This window comes from Halyomorpha halys, unplaced genomic scaffold (assembly GCF_000696795.3).
Source record: "Halyomorpha halys isolate HHAL.00 unplaced genomic scaffold, Hhal_1.1 Scaffold170.1, whole genome shotgun sequence".
NCBI classification, from domain to species: domain Eukaryota; kingdom Metazoa; phylum Arthropoda; class Insecta; order Hemiptera; family Pentatomidae; genus Halyomorpha; species Halyomorpha halys.
In genome coordinates this window covers 503,298-527,798 of record NW_027107231.1, presented here as the reverse complement: position 1 = coordinate 527,798, position 24,501 = coordinate 503,298, and the positions used below count along the sequence as shown (strand labels likewise).

General features: G+C 30.7%; 1 protein-coding gene and 1 long non-coding RNA gene across 3 annotated transcripts; one reads left to right on the top strand and one right to left on the bottom strand.

The window, feature by feature from the left end:
• The first annotated feature begins 103 nt into the window (after positions 1–103).
• Positions 104–11,948, top strand: LOC106678960 (uncharacterized). Its single transcript, XR_010842925.1, has 5 exons — positions 104–258; positions 324–383; positions 8,659–8,716; positions 8,810–8,895; positions 11,660–11,948. It is a non-coding gene; the product is annotated as an uncharacterized lncRNA (long non-coding RNA).
• LOC106678958 (polycomb protein Scm) lies at positions 7,177–23,329 on the bottom strand. 2 transcript variants are annotated; one of them, XM_067045517.1, is made up of 12 exons: positions 23,006–23,329; positions 22,682–22,715; positions 21,052–21,191; positions 20,147–20,297; positions 16,122–16,429; positions 14,790–15,024; positions 14,181–14,366; positions 12,717–12,863; positions 10,963–11,148; positions 9,554–9,748; positions 9,150–9,304; positions 7,177–8,324 (listed from the first exon to the last, which is right to left on the bottom strand). In XM_067045517.1, the coding sequence occupies exons 2-12, from the start codon at positions 22,707–22,709 to the stop codon at positions 8,178–8,180; spliced, it is 1,878 nt and encodes a 625-aa protein (XP_066901618.1). In that variant the 5' UTR covers positions 22,710–22,715; positions 23,006–23,329; the 3' UTR covers positions 7,177–8,177. The 2 variants fall into 2 exon arrangements, with proteins under 2 accessions (XP_066901618.1, XP_014273315.1); XM_014417829.3 differs by having other exon boundaries at positions 23,026–23,328.
• Positions 23,330–24,501: the final 1,172 nt, after the last annotated feature.

Below are 24,501 nucleotides of genomic sequence, written 5' to 3'. Positions count from 1 at the left end.
TGGGAAAGTTTTTAACCTCAACTATGTTCAGGCCTTGAGTGGTAGTTTATGTTGAAAAAAAGAGAATTCAATCAAGAAAACATGTTATCTGACAGTTTGAGCAGCTGTTATCAAAGCTTTGTGAACCAAAATACCTACTTACTTGATGGAAATGTATTTAGATGATGTCTTAATATTTGCAGAAAGTATAGACAAATTATTTAATCAAGAAGAAATAATGATAAATTTGGAAAAATCAATTTTTATTAAAAGCAAAATGTAATTTTTTTTAAAAACTTACTTCTCTTGGGAAAACCAACTTTTAATGCCTTATAATATTGCAGGAAGATAGACTGCTTTAAAGATATGGAATTTGACATTCTCTATCTCTCTTCCTTATTGTAGTAAGTATTACAATTATGATAATATGTATTGTTTTTTTTTTATCTTGGACACTTCTTTGTCTATTGTTCTAGATTAGTTGAACATTACTATGAATTAGTTCCTCAGTAGGTTTGTCCCAAATTCTCCATTACAGTCTTATATCTCACATCCTTATCTCCAGCTGTTGTCATTACCAGAGCTGGAAAAAAAATAGTTATAAATAAAACTAGCTATATTGTCATGAATACAATGTTTATTTATTAATGAACCATTAATAACTAAAAAATGTATCCATGATTATTTAGTCATAGTTTTATGTATCTCTGGCCATAACCTTGTTGCTGTAGATGTTGAAAAACATTTGTTACAAGCTTACGAAGTTATAGTTTTTCAGAGCATGTCACAAATAGGAACGCCTATACTTAAACTGTTCCCATGTTTCAAACTCCGACTGCAGTTCTTCTAATTTCCATCACCTTTCAAGGGGTGTACACTCAGTCTTTAGAGCATTGGTAGGTATTGACGATTGCGATAAAAAAATCTTTGATGAGCCCCCTTATCTAAGTGCTTTCACCATTTCAGTTTGGAGTGCAGAATCAAAAGCAGCTTTCAAATCTAGAAAAGGAAAGTGTGTACTTTTATTTCTATTATTAAATTATTTTTGAGAGGAAATATATGGTCCAAGATTGAGTACAGTATAGGACTCCAAAGGGAGTCTTGGCCGAAAAGAAAAAGGTTGAGTACCTCCTCGGGAACCATCACGATTTCATAGTTGTTCTACCAGTGGCCTATAAGATTAGTTTTTATTTTTCTAATATGTTGACAAATTTAATCCATTTTACTCAACTGAGAACCAAATCTATTACACAATAATTGGAACATTCAAGTTGACCTCAGCTTTTGTAAATGCAGTATTACAGCCTTTCTGTACCAATTCTCTTCTCTGTGAAATAGTTTTTATAAAATTGGTGTCGCCCCTCAAATCCAAGCTTAAAGAATTTTTCTGACCTTCCATAAAGACCTGGAGTTTTTTGATTTATTAGTTTTGGTATTACATTAGCGACTTCCTCAAAATCTGGAGGCTCGATTTCTCTTTGTCTATCTAAGGTATCTCCTTTGTTTCCATTTAATTCCTCTTCCTCCTCAATTTAGAGAGGTCTAAAATGGCTTGCCAACTGACAGATGTCTAATATGTCCTGAATTTGAGCAGGATACTATCTTATTCTCAGTGTGAATGATGTTTTTCCACCATCAACTTTATGCTCTCATTGTTATTTCCAAGAGGATCCAACTCTTCAAGCTTCATTATTTAAGGGTCCTTTTCTTTATCAGTTTTTCCTCCTTTTTCTTAAAGAGCATTGTGGCTATCTTTGTATAAGGCTTGCCAACCATATCATTTTTAGCACCATTAACCAACTTGAATTCCTCATCAAATCACTTGAACTTTCTCTTCAGTTCTTCCAAAGCAATGTGGATTTCTGGATTTCAGAAAATTCTTTGCCTGAATTTTATATTGCTTTACCTAAATCTGTCCGGGATATTAATATTTTCTGGGACTGCAGATCTAAGCTCATTTAACACAAATTTATGAGATCAAACCTGATCAACCCTTCCATTGACTTTTGGATCTTCATCAGTCATCAGTCTGTTCTATGGTAATCAACTGTCCTTGTGGAATCCGATTTATGTTTTTCATATTTTCGCAATACCAAAATTTTTAAATTACAGAACGGATTAATAATACTACATTCCAAATATGTAAAGTAAACTGATGTTGAATAGGTTTCACTACATCGTATCCTACGATTCTTAGGACACTCACTGTAAAATTTCCTTCCTAACAAACTTCGGCAGCATAGGGAAAAATAAATTATTACGAAAATAATTTCATTTCCGGTCTCCTTTCTTTTGGTCCGAAAGCAAAACAATAGCGAGGAAATAAGTTAATTAATCGATTAGGCTTATAAAACTACCACTCATCCCAACTAGTCAATATTTGGAAAACGGTAGTTCATTGCTTTATTGTATGCCAGAAATCTTCAATAATTCAATAAAACCGACATAAATCTGATAAGATGACTCACTTGCACAATGTATTGGGATATCTGACGTACGACTAGTATTTAAAGAGAAATACAAATTTTTCAATTTTTAACTATTTTATAATAATTTTTTTTTTATTCCAAGCTGTTTGGGCCAAGTATTCTCCTCACCCATGCACAACATATTTTTTAATTGAGGTATTATACAAAGTGTACTGCGGATTTTGGTTACTTTTACTCTACTAAAGTATATAGAGGGACTGCTGAAGAGAAATAATCCCCAACCTATGGTAATATCTTTGGAACACGCCCATTTCAAAATAAAACCAAAACTTGTATTTTGTCAGACGTCCCAGTATCTTGCATAGCATTGCAGCGCTATGTCAATGATAATTTTAATTTATTAGTATTATCTTACATTTAAAAATATTCCTAAGGACTCGAAAAAACCAATTAATTTTTTAAAAAGTTGAGGCTAAGTTTTTGTTTAATAGCCGAAACTTGACTGTTATTATCAACATATTTTCCACAATACTGAATCTAAGTACCGATGCTAACGGCTACATACTTCCTTTTTACAGAAAACATGGCTGACCACTTAAAAATATATATGTGAAATCTTTTAATATTTTATTGTTGCAACTTAATTTATATGTTTTGATGTAGCTTCAATTTTATTGCTAATTAATATAGAGATTTCTTGGAGTAATTGTGTTCAAAGTTGATTAGATTTCTAATATTATATAGTGATAGCAGTAGTTTATTCTTAACATTTAAATAAACGATTTATATTTTAAAACTATTTTCTAAATTTAAATAGAAATCTATAATATAAATAAAAAAGAAATTAAGATGCAGTTGTCATAGTGACATTCATCTTTCACATCGGGTTGGTCAAATTTTGTTGTCTCGAGTGTATACTAATTATGTATCCATTCTAACACTGGCGATAGTTTCCTGTGATTTGTTTACTTATTTTCTTCTTGGAAGTAAACTGATTTATGAACTTATTTTTTGCTATTTTATCGAAAATGAATAACTCTTCCGTGAATTACTTATCTCAAGATATTTCATCTAACAATAATGAAACTTCATCTCTTTTGGATTTAAAAATACAACCATGTTGCCCAACGAAATTCAGCAGACAGAGTGAAAAAGAAGAACTTTCAAATCTCAATGATCGTTTAGCATGCTACATTGAAATGGTAAGGAAACTAGAAATTGAAAATACTCAGTTAATTAAAAATATAAACATTTCTGAAAACAATACAGCAGCAGAAGTGGCCAGAATGAAATCTTTATATGATAAGGAATTGTTGGAAGCAAGAGTTTTAATTGATGAACTTTCCAAGGAAAAAACCCAAGTTGAGTTGGATGCTCGAAGACTCTTTATTGAAAATGATGATCTTAAACTTAGGCTGGATAAAAAGAAAAAGGAATGCTTATTGTTTCAGACATCTTTGTCAGCAAGTGAAAGTAAGCTATCAGAAATCACATCCAAAAATGAACAAATTCTAAATGAGAAAAAAAGGCTTGATGTTGAAAATATTTCATTAAAAGATGATAAAAACACTCTTTCTTTAGAATTGATTGACATTAAGAAACAATTAGAAGAGGAAATATTACTGCGAGTGGGTAAAGAGAATGCATTACAAACATTGCGGGAGGATATGGCATTTAAGGAACAATTATTTGAACAGCAATTGAAAGAATCAAGCCAGAAAAAAATGACTGAAGTTAGTGAAATGGAAGTATTATGTCAGGAATATCAGAACCAATTATCTCAGACCTTGCAAGATCTAAGGCAACAGTATGAACTTGATTTGATTCATAACAAAGAGGAAATTAAATTGTTTTATGAAAAAAAGGTCCATAGTCTTGAAAGTCAGCTAAAAAGATATACAAAAGCTTCTGCAGTTGCTGCAGATGAGATAAGTAATATGAAATGTATTATAGACTCATTAAATAAAAAAATAATTAGTCTTGAAGAGGAAAGAATTTGTGCGTCATCTGAAGTCAAGAAGTTAGAAAATGAATTAGAGAAGGAAAAAGCCAACATTTTAGAAATTCACAGTCAAAATGAAGAAGAAATTGTAAAACTTCATGAAGAAATGGATAAGCGTAATAAGGAATATGAAGATTTGATGGATATAAAAATAGCACTAGATTTAGAAATAAATGCTTATAGAAAATTGCTGGAAGGAGAAGAAGAAAGATTAAAAATAACTCCTAAATGCTCTCCTCAAACTCTTAAAGTGCCTCATCGAGGACCTTGCTTAAAGAGAAAGTGTCTATTTTTTGAAAATTGTGAAGAAATACAGTTGTCCAATTATTCCTATACTTCCTTTTCAAAATGTGATGTTTCAATTGGCCAAGTATGTAACAAAGGAGAATTTATCACTCTTATTAATAAGACGAACAATGAGGTAGAACTTGGTGGATGGAATTTGATTAACCGTTCTGGAACCTCATCTACAGTTTATGTATTCGGTCATAAATTTAAACTATCTGTTGGAGGTAGAGTAACAGTATGGTCGTACAATATTCCTGGCATTTATCATCGACCACCTGAAAATCTAGTGATGGAAGACTGTTCTTGGGTTACTGGGAACTTGACAATTACTACTCTATGTAGTCCATCAGGGGAAGAGATGGCCATTTATGAACAAAAGAAACTGAGATCATGTGATAGAACGCCTGTAAAGGAAATAGATAGGAACTTGATAAATGAAAAACCACAAAGAGATAGTGCAATCCTTGAAAATAGTGAAAAGTGTTCTATTATGTAAATTGAAGAGTTAATTAGTAAATTAGTATTTTTTTAATGTATGTTGTACATCATATCTTTTTGCATCTGACATTCAAAGACTTTTGTTTAGGAATAACAAGTTTTAATCAGAAGCATTAACAAAAATGTTTGTTGTTGAAGTAGGCTTAATAGCCTAAATTTAAGGGTTTTGCTGTTATTAACAGGTTTAAAATTGTTGTAAAATTATGGCTATTTTCTATTCCAAATAAAACATCGTAAATAGTTTGTTATGTTTCATATTTATTTAATTGAAATAGTTCGTCTTCTTTCATTCATTTTGTTTTTAATAGCTGTTACTATGTCTTATGGCTCCTAAATGTTAAGCATAGCATTAGTATGCTCTTAGATCATTGAAAGTTAATACTACTTGAGGCGAAAATTTCTTTTCACCATGAGGTTCAAATCATTTATTTTTATCTAGCTATAAGATATATAATGCTTGTATTGCCATTCCCTACCCCTATTACAAAGCAGAGGGAGAGACTTGAGGTAATGGTACCAGTTTCTTTTGTAAACATAACAAATATAGGTGCTATCTTTTCAGCATCCTTTCAAGTATTGATATAAAACTTGATTTTAATTTAAGATGAAAATTAGCAACCACTATAGCACTTGTTGCCTCTGACATAGTTTTTGATCATTCCTTAGCCTCTTTTTGAAATTCTCACCAATATATCCTCACAATGGAAAATGTTTTGCTGAAAATTATGAGAACTCACAAATAGGAATCAGAGGACATGGGGTCTCTTTTTTCCCTCATTAGTTGGTTGCAAGATTTGGAATAGAATAAAAAGTGTGGTAGTATTTTTATTGGTGGACACGCACTAGAACTCAGAAAGAACTTAGACCCTGTTGAACATTGCTTTGATACAGCAACTACAATAGAAAGGTTCTTGAAAGTATGCTCCCTAGCAGTTCAATTATTGCCAACAAATAATCTGATAGTTTCACTTGTTATCTGCTTCTGCCTGAAGAACAGCTGGGAAAATCTGGCACTGCTATAACAAGACTTCAACATGAAACATTCTAAAATTGCCTCTAACCATAGTTTTGAACCAAATTAAGATTTTTTTTTTCTTACAAAAGAATCAGATGTGTACTTACTAACACTGATAAAAATTACCACAATTTACCAATTCTATACTCCTTCGACAAGAACCGGTTATTACTGGAACATACCTTGAGTTAATGAGATCAGGAAAAAATAGGCACGAATGTGTAGGTTTTAGTCAAGAAATTGAATGACAACCGAGAGTTAATTTCTTGAGAAATGTTGGCATTCTTAATGAATAAATTTGTCAACACCTCTCAAATTCTTGGTCTACTTCTTATATCTAGATGAAGGGAATCCTACTCAACCAAGTATAAATGTGAGAAAAAAGGTCTAAATGTAAATTACATTAAAGGTACACTTATTTGTGCTCTAATGATAGCAATGTGTCATATCTATACTTTATTTTTAATACGTTTATATATCTTTGGTTTTTCAAGTAAACTGAATTTGAGGGATTGACAATGTACCATCAGGTCTTTCCTGATTCATAATTAGTAGTTAAAGACTTTTGATTGAAATAAAAAAAAAAAAATTATGGCTAATAAATACAAATAATTCAACTGCTACATTCCTGAGAGGAATCTCATTTTTGTGGATTAAAGAAATTAATAAACACTAAAAATCCCAGAAAATCTACTAACCTATCATTAGGACAATGTTAGAACACATATTATAAGCTAGAAGTTTATTTTTCACTTTAAATTATGGCACAGAAGACTAAAATTAAACTAAGACCCAGTAGATACAATTATTTATAAAATGATTTAAATGATTTTATTTATTTCTAATAGGTTTTTAGTACCTCTATTATAAAAATTTATATGAGTATATGAAATGGTAAAATATATATGAAATCCAGCTACTACATGGTTAAATTTTTTTTTACAATGTGATAATGAAAAAATATATAGAATAACTGATTATGTTTATTTACAACTTTTGGTACAAGATTTTTTAAAAATCAATTTACAGAGAAGAAAATATATGCATATTTAATATTAACATACTTCCCTAATGAAATATATAATAAATAACACTATACTTGCAAAATATAAATTAACTCAGCAATCTTCATACATTTGATATTGATTTGCATTACTACTAAATGTTTGAATAACTTACACAACTATTTTCTTCAAAATCAATGAAGTATGTCAGTTGAAGATATATTTTACAAGCAATAACAATTAAACCATTAATGATGACCGGTCATTAAAATAAAAGTAAATGAAGAAATCAATTGTAGAATATATAAATTATTATTCCCAATTAATAACAAAAGAAAACAATGTATCAATCTGCTGTAAAACTAATATTATAAGATGATAAATCTAAGCTATAGGAATAAGTAAAACAATATGACACAATAGTTCTTTTTTTTGTCTGTTTTATGAATATCGAAACAACATTGTTTACGATGCTCTTCGTTATATTAAAATAAAACCAATCTTTTAATAATCATTAAGTAAATAATAACATTAAATGCGAACAATATTTATAACAAATATAAACTTGTTTTTATATCACAATACGAGCATTAAAAAATGCTTCAACAAAAATTAAAATAAAAAAGAAAGAAACACAAATAATAAATTAAAAAAATCTTATCCTCATATTATGAAGATTTATAAGAAAAACAATCAAATAAAACAAAAAACACACCACAAATCAATATATATAACTGCAACCAGTGCTAGTAACGATGGTGTGTTCAGTGAGTCAATCTAGAGTTACTTCATTTTTTCTTTAATTTCACTTTCTGTGTCAAAACAGTGTTATGAATTTTTATTAAGATATTACTCTTGAGAAATGTTTGCCAGAGGTTTGGTAACTGAAGTAATATAACCCAGGCTAGAAAGGAATCAGATCCGTGCAACTTCCGATGGCTTTACAGGTACTTATACTGCTGTCAAGGAATGTTGGAATATCGTTTTGAAGAGCCGGTTTTGATCTTGTTGATCAAGTTACAGATTTTGAGAGCTGGTCCCAATTTCAGACCCATATACTTCATCATCATGTCAGAGTTTAACAGCATCAATGCTTTCCCATCAATTTCCTTTAAAAATAAAAACATTATGAATAATGGTTGTTATTTTAATTATGTGGATAAATAAAAAAATGTATTCATATTAATAAATTTTGATGTCAATACTAATAATCCTTAATTAATTAATAGAGTTAAGTATAATAAAGTAATTTAGGTGAGACTATTACAATAGGACAATGACCTTGGATGAATTAACAATCCATAAGCATATATAATGTTGGTATTCTGTAAAAAAGGTAAAATCAACGAATAAGACATTTTTGTTTAATGGGCATTTTTTTATAGGAATAGTCATTCATACTAATCAGTTTCATAATATGAAACACAATTGGGTATGTTCCAGGTTCTGAAAAATATAAACATATAGCAGGTTTTCATCCTTGAACAATTTTCCAGACTAGGTAAAGAAACAGAATATACAATTCTAAAAATTGTTGGATTTACATTTTTTATGTAAAAATTAATTAATTAATTTAATATGTTATTATTTACAGTTTACAAAAAACAACAATAAATGAGATAAAACCAGTTTCATGAACTTCAATAATAGTTTAATTGGGAAAGGAAGAGATAGAAGCCAGTAAGTCTAAATGTAATATCAAAATTTTAAATTTATGGGCAATTAAATTGAATATTTTGGTATAATACTTTTTTGTTTTGTAATAAATTTGATCTAATGCAATACTTCCAAAAGCATAGGTTAACAACTCACATTTTGTGCCTGCTCTACAGAAAATGTTCCCATTCTCATTTTCATAGTAAATAAATCAACTTTAAATTATTTGAGAATCACAATTAATTCGTATTTTCAGGAAAATAACAATAATTACTTACATGCCGCCTAAAGAGTTCTGAATGAACAGCTAAGGCCTGGTCAACAGAAGCAATATAGGTTATTACATCTTCGATTCCCCAGTTGTCAGTAGGATCTCCCAATTTCGATTCACTAGGTGTAGTAGGCGTAGTTGAGGTAGCAGCCTCCAACTCAGCTGTAATTAAATATTTCTTAGTCATAATGGAGTCAATAATCACGTTAGATAACTTTATCTCTGATTAGGTAACATGTCTATTGAATTAAGAAGTGAATATTCATATGTAACAGTTAAATTCGAATTGGAATATAATGTAACAGTTGTATCAAGAATACAATCAGTCAAGAAACCATAACTAAGGGTAGCAGGAAAATAATAGACAAGGAATATTAAATTAACAATTATTGAATAGTTCAAATTGTTCACCTGGTACAGTTTTCCTAGGCTGCTTTACAGTTGAATTTTCTGAAGCACTATCGGGGGAATTATCAGCAGAAAACCTTCTCTTAATTGCAGTCGGTGGGCTCTGAGTACGTTCAACGATTTGGTTGTTCAGTGGCTGCTGAGGCGTTGGTGTAGCTTCGCTGTCAGCAGTGGGATTTAGAGGTTTAACATCTGGTTCTGTAGGAGAGATGAAATGAATATTTTATAAATGTCCATTATAAATTCTGTTTAAAATAAAATTTAAACTATCTAATGAACAGTATGAGTCACCTTTAGCATGATCCCTCCCAAAGATTTGTTCAAAGGTTCATATAATTTTTAAATTTAAATGTTATGATTTTTGTTGTGATAAAAAAATGGAATAAATAAAATAAATAAAGAATTTTTGAATGTCCTACGGTATAGAGCATTCTACTTCTAAGCTTTTACTAACTCCCATTTTAATATGTACTTATAACCCTTGAAGTAGTTTATTTCTTAGATAATTGATCCCATAGTGATTTCGAGGAGTTTTTGAACATCTTTCTCAGTTTAGCAAGTTGAAAAATAAAAAATCCTGGCACTAATCCCTCAGGTTTTAGCTACAGATTTTTCTTTGAAACCTGAAACCTTACCTGTACGTTAGTAACAAAGTGGTTGTTACTAATGGATATTTGGAAGGGTTGGGATTGTAAAAAACTATTGTTACCAATACAAGACACTGAAAACCAAGGAAAGTCTCTTTAAGCTTTCAAGCATGTTCAAAGGTCCTAGGCTCGCTGATTTAATTTTGCCTGGACTATGGGATAAGGATAGAAATAATAAAACAATCATCAAAGCAACTCTAAATTAAAAGTGAAATCAAACAGCTTCTACTTAATAAAGTTTCATTAAAAAAATCAAGGATAATTTAATATATTAATAAAAATGTATATTAATTATTGCATAACAGCTTAAATAAGCTTAAATAAACAGCAAACCCTAGGTCAAGTGAAGTTTTTCAGAATCATAAATACCATATTGTGGCTCCATTATGTTTATAATAACTAAGCAATTGTGCTAGCTGTTTTTGTAGCAAATTCGCATATTTGAACCCATTTCTAACCTTTTTTCAATGAAAGATGAATATATATATATATATATATATATATAGGATGAAACCATCTAATGGAAACTATGTCAAACTTATTAGGTGAAAAACTGAACCTAGCTGTGTTAGTAACTGGACCATTCGTATATTGATGATGGACAATATGATAAATCAAGTGAGTAAAATCATTGCTGGGCGAGTGAAAACAAAATTGACCTACATTGCAGTTATTCACAAGGACTGTTAAGAAATTTGATGATGTCCAGTATATTTCTCCTAAAATATTATTATGTGCTTATGGAATTCAAGAACAAATGCTTACCAGACGGAGGAGGCTGAGGAATAACAGGCGGTGAATGTGAAATCAGACTAGGAACTGAAGAAGAAATCATATCTTGGGGAGGTGATGCCGTGTTTCTCGTTGTCGATGTAGGAGAAGATGATGTATCTGCCGATGGTGGTGGAAAGCTAAGCACACGAGCTTTGTATCGAGAAGGCCCAGTAACACCTGAAAATTTAAATGATTAAGATATTATAAATTAATAATATTATAAATATTCTATGAATAATGTCCTGACATCTTTGAATAAAGTATTAATTTTAATATTTTGCAAACTATCTATTAAGCGTGTTCCCCTAAAAGAGATTTAACACAAGTGAGAAACCTTTGTTTCCCTGAGTAGCCGCTATGAGTGGTTGTCTTGAAACGTTAATATTTCCTTGCATATATTTTCTCCCCAACTTACATTTCTTAATTTAAATATTGTGTATGTAGCTTCTCATTTAATTTTCAGTCATGCTAGTAGTGTGATATGTTGAAAATTATTATTTCATCTCTTCTTAGACCTGCCCAAATAAAAAAAATACAATGATTTTTTTATTTAAGCTCTATAAGAAAAATGCACTTTGTCACCATCTTATCACAGATCCAAAAGTCAATTGTACTTTTTTAAGAGATTACTGATCCAAATCGAATGGCACAGCAGTAAACTTGGCTAAAGTTTTATTTATTTTTTCAGAAATCACTTCAAATTTCTTTAAAAGGATGAAAGTGGCACAGAACAAGATATCAATGGATTTTATTTTGAAATTAAAAAAAAAGTTTCTATTCAAACAGACAGAGCAAGTAATGTAAAAGCCTGGGAATTTGCTCTGAAGCATTTAGAAAGGATTCACAACAAAAAGAGATATTTCCAAACTAGAATGAATCGCCTTTACTTTGGGATTCCTGATTAGAATATTATATAAATATTACAATATTAAGACATAACTGACTATCTTCAACAATTTCAAAAGAGATCAAGTGTAAAGAAGAATATTGATTTAATTTTGTTTTTATTGTATTAAAAGCTCTTGTGTTTAAGAAGTTCTTTTTATCGAAATACATTTCTCACACTCTTATACAAGGTAATCTAGACGCAATTGATACCTCCAATTTTTTCAAGAGGTCCGAGAATCCCAAAATGAAACTTCATAGGTCTAGTTGGGTTGGATGAAGTTTCTTTTAGTAGTGAAGTATACTTGGTAAACTCTTCCAGTTTGTCTACAGTGCACTTAACTCTTGAATTTCCTATGGCAAGAGGTATTCTGGATGAAAGATTCTCACATAAAATATAATTTTTAAATTAATTTATATTGGCAATTTTTCCGATCTGACACGCCCTCAAGATGAAAATTGCCAAAACAATATTTAGCAATTCTTGTCAATGGGTGCACAAACAGAACTGAAATTTGAACAAACATAAAGAACAAAACTCCACTCTAACTTTGACTTCCGTCAAAACAGCCTTGACGAAGCCCTGCAACACAGAGCGAAATGTTAATAAAATAGTAAACCAATTAACTATTTGAGTTATAATTGACCGCACCCGGACCAAATTCCATTTATTGATACACATGGTCAATCAGCATTCTTCCATAAAGAACCAAACTGTTTGAGAATTCAATTTAATTTGAGTACCCTTAGCCAGATTTTGATTAAATGCCTGTCATGATGATGATGCATGAGTAAATCAATGTCTCAATTATGTTAATTATCTATAAGAACAATTAATGAAGCAACATAACCTGCCTTACCCTTTTGTCCTGGAGGTTGCAGTGGATGACCACTCTTAGCACACCATCCAACAGGAAATATGTCTCTTGAATTATATTTACACCAATAATCAAAAGCACCTCTCCACCCATCAAAGTTCACATGAATAGTATCATCCTTGATTTCACCTATAAAAAAACAAAAAGATCGTTCAGAATTATAGAGAAAAAAAAATTAAGATAGTATAATTATTGATAGGTTTAAAGGAAATAATCTTTAAATAAGTTATATAAACAAATGGTTTACCAAGTACATAGGTCAGTATAGTTTCCTAAACATTTCTAGGAAGAAAATTGGTATATAATCACTTATTTTCAGGGCCAATTATTCGTTCTATAAGCATAATTATTAAGTTAAATTTATAATTTAAGAGGTAAGACAGTGAAAGTACAATTTTAAATAGAAGTTCAAAAATTCAAAATGGGAAATTTAGGTACTAAAGAAAAAGATCATGGAAAAATTCATGAAGAGCTGGAATGAATGATTTGCGAACTTAGTTTGAAGACAATAATTAAGAACAACTGTTTGAAGTATTTCAGATAAAAAATTAGTTTCTTATGAATTAAACTTAAGCACTTTTTAACTCAAACAAAAAAATATGGGAGAAGTATCCAACTAAAATTTTCTAAAGCTATTTGGCCATATCTATAAAAAAAAAACTACAGTTACGATAGGGTTGGTTTCACATTGAAGTGAATCTATTTTCATTAATTAATTGTCATCTATATATATTGTTAGGTAAAGTGAGTCCTTACATCTAACAACCTAAAACATTAGGCTAAACCAGGTCAACCATCAGTATATGCAGTAAGAAGAGAGAGATAGGAGAAGAAACTAATAATTCGGTACACGGAAAAAACTAAACACGGATAAAGACAATGCTAGACTGAATACTTCACATCAAACATCCTCACTGATGTTTCCCCTAACTAGTTTACAGCCAACCCTAACTATGATCCTTGAAACTCATTTATTTTAGCGCATGATGCACTTTTTTACATAATAAAAAAAGATGTAGAAAACATACATACGAAAAGCTTGAACTTTTTTAAAACTTAAGATAGCTCCTGATATTGGAGGGTCATCTGATTGTTTCCTTAGCAACTGGGTCAACTAATAGAAAATAATGCTGCATATTTTGAGGAATAAACATTATAGATAAGTAAACTGTCATAAAGTGGTTTAATTTTAGTATATTTATCTTCAATCACTTTTGAACAAAATTAATCGGGGAAGTCTAAAAACATGAAGAAGTGTACTTCAATTTCATAAGCCAAAAAAGAAACAAGATAATAATACAAGCCACTACTATAAGACTGTTGAAAAGAGTTTGTTTATTTGTTGTTTCAAAGATTTTTCATAAACTAAAAAAGGCTTTATTAACTAAAGAATGAGATAGCACAATTTGTATAAAAAACAATTCTAATAACATACAATTTACATACCCACAGTTGCAGCACAAATTAATTGTGGATTTTTTCTGTCGACTGCTTCTAGTTTCATACCAACTTTAAACAAATTTGCAGGGGGAGAAACTGGTTCTTTTAGAAATACTTTATGAGGTGCCATTTCGGCTCCATTGAGGGTTTTCAGGAGGAACATGGGCCAAGAAGAAGCATTCATTCGGAATCCTGTAAAAATGTGAAAGAAAAAGATTTTTAAATATTCATTTATTTATAAGTGTGTTAAGTGATGCTGGAGATATTATTGACCAAATATGAACAATCATGAAGTTGGTTGGAGGAGTGTTCAAAAGAGAAAACACCAAGTGTGACACATTTTTTAATGTGTACACTGATAACACAATTCTGAATTACCTTTACACTCAGTAACCATGAGGATGCTTTTAAGACTAATGATTAGGGACAGACATTGTTGATTTTAAAAATAAAAATATTCTAGATTATTGGTCCTGGTAAAGGCATAAAACTTAAGACTGAAATGTCGGCATACATTAAAAGAAGTTTTACATTTAGTATGATTTTCTTCTCTAGACTCCACTCACAACCAACTTCTTCATATGTGTTAAACTTATGACAATATTCAATACTTACCTAATGGAGGTTGAAGCATACCACCATGTTTTTCACAATACCCAATTGGGTGTATTTCACTAGAATCAACCAGCCTCCAAAAATCGTTTTTATTATCTGAACCATCCAGGCGCAGGCGCAACCGAGGACCAAGAATGCCAACAACAGACGCTATGCAAGTTGATGTTAGGTTTCTTGGATCCAAAGCCTCCAGCTTCATTCCAATTTTGAAGTTGTTAACAGGAGGTACAACATGCTGTAAATAATGTTGATCCAGTGAGTAAATTGAATAATATACTTTTATTTATAAAATCAGTAGCACATTCTGAATTAGTATTCTCAAAAACTTAATAATTTTAATTCTCATATCAATAAAATCCGAGATAGTAATAAAAATCATGTAGCTGCCAGGAAAACTGGCTAATGAATTCTTACAATTTGGTATTGTAGTAGAATGAGTTACATTTAAAAATATTTCTGTAAACATGAAACCAGAATTTGTTTGACCTATAAATGGTCAATGAAGTTACCATAAACAACGTCATTGGTAAAATTTCCTTATTTCGATGTCAGAAAAAGATTATCAACAAGCAACAAAACAAGCTTCGAACAGCAGCATAGTTTTAATAGTGTTTAACAAGTTAAATTTTGTACCTGGTAATTACAATTTCCGAATGACAAAGACTTTATTACTATTTGAAGAAAATTGCTGCAAAATCTTGAAGAAGCTTATGTTGACTATGCTCTTAGTAAATAACAGTGCTTTAAATGTTTTAAAAAATTCAAAATTAGCCACTTAAACTTTGAAAATGACTCAAGGACTGGTTCAGCTCAAAAGAAGTTTTTTTTTTTTGCATGGTGTCCAAAAATTGACAAAGAGATGTGGAAAAATGTGTAGACAGAGATGGGCAATACATCAAACAAAATATTGTTTTTTGTTTTCTCACAATAAACTATTCTATCCGAAAATTCTGGTTCCATATTTACATACGAGGTAACAATGACTAAAACAAATTTTTTTCATCATTAAAAATATATATGTAAAATTTGAATATAATTTTAGATGATAATAATGCCAGGATTTTCTTTGAATTATATATTCCAGAAAGGATTAAAGTATCAAATATATCAAAATTTACAATGGTTTTTATTTTTTTTTAAACAAGTTAGATTACAATGAAATATCCATTTCCCATCTATGGTGACTATAGCGTGTCAAAGACAATAATGAAAATTTTTTAGACCTCTTGAAAAGATGTGTATTTAGTAAATAATGTAATTCGTATATTATTATACTATTACTAAAATTAATAAAATAAACAGTAATCAGAAAATAATTTTATATCAAATTACCTGCTGAAAACAGTTGGCTGGTGCAGCGATGCTGTTTGTCTCTTTAAGATATCCATCCCAGTCGAAGGTAGGGCAAGGGAACAGTGGGTAAGGACTCACCCCATTGTTACTGGTAGTACTGCTATTAGTAAGTGATGTATTAAGGTTGCTTGAGGTGTGCGTTGTAGATGTCGCAGAGGGGGGAGGGCTAGGTGTGCTAAGCGGCCTTGGAGGAGGGGGAGGTGTAATGCCAGCAGTGGGTGTCGTAGAGGTTGGTGATACCACTCCATTTGGAGGCTCTGGGTTAAGAACAGGCTTTACCTCTGCAACTGAAGAAGATATTTATTTTTAATGACCAGAAAAATAAACTTAGTTAGAAATTTAAATTTAGAAATATTCATAATTAAAATTCTTTCTCTCCAAAAAATAAGATATTTAATTAAACAGTTTATATAATTAAAAACAAGAAAAATTTTTTTTACACCACAATGCATATTGCTAACAAAACTACCATAGTAAATGAAAAAAAAATTTGTTTTTCATGTAAACTGAGTTTTTTTTTTAATAGTTAGTAACACATATTTAATGTGTACTATTGTATGCAGTACCATAATACATTGTAGGATAAACTTAAAATATTCAGAAATGAAAAGAAACATTTGATGTTTTTTAATTTAGAAAAAAACAATGTTTTTACAATAAAAAAATGTTTCACTGCTAAACAAAGTTTTCTTTATTGTTACTTTTTTTAAAGGATATTTTTAATAGAATCAGAAATTTTTTTTTAGATTAAGCCAAGCAAAATAGCACCCCTCCACTCCACTCATATTCTATGGCTACTAAGTTAAATAAATGGTTGTAGCGACACTGCTACTATGTGCAGGTCACTGCTTTGGTTGCTGCTAGAACTGTTACATGCCATCTTAATGTGACCAAGCAGCTAAGATGTGAACTGCGATAATCAGAAAAACGCTTTTTAATAATATATGTGTTATTTCTTGTAAATACTTTAGTTTTACACATGTAATAATAACCATATAATGTTATACTCCTAAATGTTTAATTTGAATCAATAAAGATTACATATAATAGAATCTTCTGATCCACTAAAAGTTAACAACTTATGTGTAGCATTTCTTGATGTTGTTTATAGGCCTAGAGGCATCACTAGAGAAATCATAGCTACCGGCTATAATCCACTTCACAGATTCATCTCTTTAGAAGGAGATGAGTAATAATAAACATTAGTAGATTACAATACTTTAACTCTATTTTTGGAAATAAAAATTGCATATTATTCCACTCTGCCTTCTCTGGATCTCATTTCCTTCCTATACCCTTCAGAGCGTATCTGAAGATGAAAACTCCTCAGCCTTCTCTGTCTTTTTTGTCAGGATCTACAGCGAATACCTGTAGAAATGGCCTCTCAACTGTAAGTGAGAATCTTACAGAGAATAGTATCTGTTCCAGCAGAGCTAAAATGTACCTTGTGGAGTGCAATTTCCATCCTGTGGGGATTTGTGGTGAACACCCGTAAAACTCGCTAAACTTTCTGTTGATTTACTTCATATGCAGTAGACCTTACCTATTACACACAGTACCTCGACATACTAATGTATTGTGAACTAACCCAGAAAAGTAGGGTGAAGAATATAGGAAAAATAGTTTGCTATGTTAAGAGAACTAACTCATTTCATTATACAAAATATTATAATTAATATTGTCTGCATTTAAGCATCGATGAGGAATTCCACTTCAACAATAATTTCTCCAGTTGAGTCAAATAGTGATTTTATGAGAGCGTTTCAATTTGGCCTGCCTCTTGTATTTCAACTCCAGGACATCTCAGTAGATATTCTAGTAATAGTCTGCTAGCATTGACTCTGATACCACAACTTTATCCAAGAAATATCGGAGGGTTCTCTTCCCATGCTCACATACAGTTCCTCAATTTCAAGGATAAAAATCCAAATGGGAGAGAAGAAAATGAATTTGTAATGAATCATATTGTAAACTACAGCTAGGCACTTTTTGAGCAGCTCTTTGACAAACTGAGGATAGCTAATGCTTCCCTTTTTCCTTTGAATGCTTCCCAAGCTGCCTTCCTTTTCTTTTCCCTTCAGTATTTGATAAAAGAAGCAACACTGAACTTAGGAATTTTTCTACCAAGTACTTAAAAGCTTCTCATTCCTGATTTAACCCTAGTTTGATATATGTGAAGGGAGAAGAATGGTTTTCTAACTGAGCTTAAAAGTTCTTGCTGGCCATTCACTTTACATGTAATGAGACTTTCTATTTTGGTGTTTTCACATACATAGAAACAGCAATACTTGGTATATCCATGGTAGCAGAACATGCACTCCCAGAAGTAAAGCTATAACTTTCAAATCACTACAGATTTGTTGCTAATGATCAACATATTTAAATAATCAAGATCTTTCATGTTTTCATAGGTCTTCTTATTGCGAACCATGGGTTCAACTAGCATGGAAGGAAAGAAGTTACATTGTTCAGAAACACCAATTATAAGTCAATAAATAGCCTCCAGTCAGCAGGGTAATGAAACAAACTCAGGCATTCTGTCAGCCAATTATCCGTAGTTAACTTACCAGCCAGTTACCCATAATTAACTTGTCAGCCAGTTATCCATAGTTAACTTAGTTAATCAAGTAACAAGGCTATTTGTTTCATATAAAAAAATTTGGTGCGGTGTGGGCATCACATCACTTTTACTTACTAACCTACTTATGTACCCAAGTTTTGTGTAGATTAGTGGGCTCTTGTAGAAGTTAAAGCCTTTGATTCCATTGACCATAAAATCCTACTTTCTAAACTTCACCATCTCTCTTTGTCGTGTAGTGTTCTTCAATGGTTCCAATCCTTCCTTACTAGACATTCACAGCATGTTGTTATTCCTAATAATCGTTCCTCTATATCTTTCTAGAGGTATGCCTCAGGTTCCTCTCTATCCCCTACTCTTTTCTCTAATGACCTTCTGCTAGCCATCCAGCATACCCAGTACCGTCTGTGTGCAGACGACTTACAAAATTACCTTTCCCCTATATTTTTCATAAAACTTTATCCTGGAAATCACAGATTTTCAGTTGAACCATAGCAACCCTGAAGCAATTCAATAGAATCCATTATTCCATTTCACTTTAAACCCATCAACTCATAGTATCTTATCTTGTCTTCTCCCACTTTGACTATGGCTGCCTGGTATATGGTGGACTCTCAGGTAAACTTGAAGTTAAACTTAAAAGCCTAATGAATTGACCAGTACAATTGGACTGGCTTGTTGATAAAATGATTGAAGTGGCTCTATCCATTCTTCCGATGTAAGTATATTCTAGCTTCCTTTATATTCCAAGTAATTAGTTTTCAGTGCCCCTCCTATATCCTACAAAACCTGCATTTCAAATTCTCAGTCCAATTCTGTACTATCAGGTCCCGTTTATCTGACATCAGCCCTCCATCTCACTGAACTGCTACGTTTGGCGAATCCTTTTTTACCCAAGCTGCCTTTCACTAGAGCTCTATTCTCTCTACCACACATAATGTATCAACCCTTCTCTCGTTTAAAACCCTTCTGTTAAACTACCTATTGCTTCTTCAAACTGAACCAATATTATAACAGTACAGATAATATAAATATTAAATATTAAACATTATCATATATGAAGGAGATGGTCAGTTTTGAATTGATCTCAGGAGAAACAGATGAAGCTCTACAAATAAATAGTTTTTAACTAGTTTTGTTTTCTTCTGCCTGTACCCCTGAACATCTTCATAATTTGAATTAATAAGGTCAATTATTTATTTATATATAATATATTAACACTTATTATTTGTAAATATTGTAACTACTTTTTTTAATGTATTTAGTTATTTAGTTTTTTTTTCCCTGTATCTAAAATTATTGACATGCAATTATAATATAAGTTGTAATTAAGTGTGGCGATACTGTTTTTGGCCAATATATTGTTAATTTAATCTTCAAAAGACAATAAGTCTAGAAACTATTGAAATAAAAAAGTTCATACTACCTTCTTGTTTAATATCGATGGTTTCATTCTCTTTACTTCTTTGGAATTCTTCAAGGCATGCAGCAGAGCAAAACTGTTTAGTAGAAGAGTCACTTAGTTCAATTTTATGAGTTGAACCCCTCAAAGCATTTCCACACTTGGCACATGTGCCCTAAAAAAAATATCAGAATCAACTACTGCTTATTACTTAAATGATTTTATTTGAAAGATAAACAAGCCATTGAATGCAACAAATATTGTATGTCAAAAGAGGAGTTTTGGGATATTCAATACTTTAATGGAAATTCTAAAACAATTTATGTACGATTTGGCAGCTTTCTCAGTTAAAAATAGTCAGTCAGAAGTATATTTAAGTATTTAAAAGCAGTTACTACACTCAGTAAATAATAAATTTACATTTTATCAAAATCAATATTGATTAGGATAGAATGACACATACCACTTTTGTTTTCAATGACTCAAATATAAAAGGATTTTAAAAATAATATGAATATTTTAACTTGAAGAAGTTTGTCGGGGGGTGCGGTCAGCAAAGAACAACATAAATAAACAAAACCATATTTATTTATTTTATGCCGACGTTTCGACCTGAGTTTCAGGTCTTCATCAGGGGTTGTGTCGTAGAGGAGGGAAAGATTAGTACTGGTATTCAGTACTAATCTTTCCCTCCTCTACGACACAACCCCTGATGAAGACCTGAAACTCAGGTCGAAACGTCGGCATAAAATAAATAAATATGGTTTTGTTTATTTATGTTGTTCTCTGCTGACCGCACCCCCCGACAAACTTCTTCAAGCATTAATCTACGGTCAACTATCTACACCTCAATATGAATATTTTAAAATATCGACACAATGTTTGATTCAATTAAAATAATTTTATAATTATCTTCCTTAAAATATTACCTTATTACAACCTTTACGAAAAGCAGAGAGACAAGTTTCTGAACAAAATTCCTTTTTACCAAATTGTGTAGGCAAAATATACTTCAATGATTGTCGTTCAGAGCACCAAGTGCAGCATGCTTTCACTTTTGCAGGGCGACCTGTTCAATATTATTATAATTAATATATTTTGATCATATCATTATAAAATTAACTACATGTAACAAATGATTAACCATCAATATTAAGCTATCAAAATATTATAAACATATAACGATTAAATTGCTCATCTGTTACTGTTTCTAATACTTGAATATCACACTACGCTTAAGGAGAAAAAAGGTAAATAAATAATAGTAATAACAGAAAATATCTTGTACAAAAATAATAGAATGTGCATTTAAATTATTTTATTTTCTCCTAAAATATATAGTGGGCCGGATTGAATATCTTCTGCACATAGGCCATAGTTACTTAATTTCTAGTCTATATGTTGTTTCAAAACTGTACAAAATAGTTATTTTAATAATAAACGATAACTGTACAGGTGGATATGTACCCACTTATGTACAATATTCTTCACTTTATGGCGTCAGAGAGATTTTCTCATTGTGAATAAGTGAGTACACATCCATCCTTTCTCTCAATTAAGAGTGAAAATTGTGAACTAGTATCTAAAATACAGGTGCAAAGAAAATAATTAATTTAAAAACAAAACAAAATGTAATTAAATACTGTAATTTTCAAGGAATTACTTTCCTTAATGTATTATACCATTCTATTATAAAATTAATATAGAGTTAATAATTTATCTATACGTAATCTATTTTATGCAATACCTATTCAAGATAGTTGGATGTATCAGGTATTAACTAGCTTATTTAATCTTTAGGGAAAAACTCAAGTAACCCACACATCGATTAATCTAAATTGTAATTTTAATACAGCCAACAACAATTTCCATGCTCACCAAGTCAAAAATATAATTAGGATTGAAAATAGACACTTTCTTTCAAGGTCAGGCGTGTATACTCCTGATACTATTAAATTATGTTAGTAACACTCTAGGTAAAATATTGTGACAAGATACCACTGTCACAACATGTCATCTGAATTTTTGGTCTCATTGGAAACAATATTGATAATAACATAAATATTGATAATATATTAAATTTCCTGGATATATTTGATTTTCCTCTCAATGCAACTATTTTAGCATATATATAAATATGAAAGAACAGAAATTTATGGAAGTACGGGTTGCAATATCAATAAAGAAGTAATAACAATAATTTAATATGTAGCAGAACTGTTGATTATATATTGACAAGTGTGGATTGGAATTTTTTTATCCTTAATTCAGAATATGTATAATAAATGTTTCGGATTTAAAGATATAAAATATTGATTTCAAGAAAAGCAATTGCTTTTGTCATACCTGTTAATAATCACTTAAGTAAGTTACTTAAAACAAAAGTTAAATCAGGAACACAAATAGTACTGTTTATAACAGCTGAATAGAGAATACTAAATACTATAAACCATAATAACTAAATTAATGTAGAGTACATCTAACAAATGGTATTTAAATATTTTAGTACTGTCACTCAATGGTTACATATTAACATAAGCATATAAAATTAAAGCTCACCTCTTCCCTTTGCTGGAGTAGCAGACATTCTTATCTACAAAAAAAAAACTAATTTACATAAAATAACAATAAAAACTTTAAAAGTGAATTAGTTAAAAACTTGATTTGAAAGAATGCCACTAAATACATTACTTTCAATCCACAATTAATAGTAATCAAAACATATCATTATCACCTACATACAAAACTATCACTTAAATACATCTAAAACATAGTGAATCATTTCTAAAGCAAGTTCTTAGTTCAAAAATTGACTTTATCCTATTATGATGAAAAATTTAAATAATGATGTTTAAGAAAATAGTTCAACGTTCAAGAAAATACCTTATAAAAAATAAACTAACCTAAAAGGTGTTTATTTCGTAAAATTAAGCCGACATATATAACACTTTCACAAAGCTAATAGCAAAATAACATTTAATTCAACACTTGTAAACAAAAAGGAGTACATTCAATTAACCACAAACATATTAGTGGATAAAATCAAACCACTAACTAATGTTGTTTACATCGGCGTTAATCTGTATAAGCAGGGTTTGGTAAAATGGTAACAGCGGCTAAACTGGGTGTATGGATGCCAAGATTTGATTCCGATAGCTTTAGAGTTAAACTTCTGTATTTATCTCTTTGGTAATAATATTATTATTTCTAGCGCAAAACATTCCCTGAAAAATGATGATTGTATCGATGAAATACTTCAAAACAGTTATAGGTCGCAGTTGTAAAGGGAGGGGGGGGGGAATTCTTCATGTTAGTTGAGCGTTATACTTATTACTGTTTCATGGGTACTTATTACTGGAATATTAATATAGAACATAATTAATATAGCGCCATTCATTTTGTTTTTAAAATCGACTATTTGTTTTTGTTGCGAAAATGAAGACAGCAACAAGTTACCAAAATTGTGTTTTATGGTTACATAATAACTTTATTTTTTTTAAGCATGCCTCATAAACAAATTAACTAGATTAGATTAAAATCTTCGGGATACTTGAATCAAATAACAACTGATGAGATTGTTTCAGAAGTTGACAATCCAAAGCTTTTCCCATCTCAATTGATTTAGGAACATTTTGTGAACTTCTGTTACTTATAGCCACATCTTCAATCATTACAAAATTTAATATATTAACTTGCAATAACATGTACAGATCTTAAAGATTAAAAATATTTTATCTTAGATAACAATAGTGGTACCCAACAGTAGCATAGCGAGAATATTAATGTCCGGAGCTAATTTTTGGATGGGACTCCGTCTTATTTAGAGGAGGGAGAGAAAAGTTAAGTCGGTTAAAAAAAATCTTCAAAGTTTAGTTTCATCCTCTTTTAATAACATAATTATTGTAATAGAGAATTCACATTAAAGTCGAAATTCGGGACCCGGGGCAAGTACTCCATCCCATTTGTCCCTCCGGCCCTGGTTCTTTTTTTCCCCAAGTACGATGGTGCAGGGTCCTATAATAAAAACTTTTATTGCTCTTCTTACTTTCACAGCTTTATATACATATATCTGTTTACTTTTCAAGGAATATAATTCCTTCCTTACATTTCCTTCAATCAAATTTATTGTCACGGTCTTCAAATCGGTAATAGTTCAATACCATCTTCACTAATCGTTAAAACTGGTGAACTACGCCTCAAGTCGACAAAACCGTTTTTTGCCACCTACTAACTTATACTGTTCAGATTTCAGATGAAAGGGTGATTCTCAAGTTACGATAATCAATACCGTGCCACAGTCGTTCTTTTGAAATATTGATTTATTATTATTTAACGGTTATTCTTCCTATTAAATGTCTTTTTAAAGAATGCTATTGTTT

Excerpts from the sequence above, each read along its gene's own strand:
- LOC106678958 (XM_067045517.1), bottom strand. The coding sequence starts at position 22,709 with ATGTCTGCTACTCCAGCAAAGGGAAGAG. Across the intron at positions 20,298-21,051 it reads TTCGTAAAGGTTGTAATAAG|GGCACATGTGCCAAGTGTGG; the intron begins GTAATATTTTAA and ends TATTTTTTTTAG. Across the intron at positions 9,305-9,553 it reads GCCTAGGAAAACTGTACCAG|CTGAGTTGGAGGCTGCTACC; the intron begins GTGAACAATTTG and ends ATTTAATTACAG.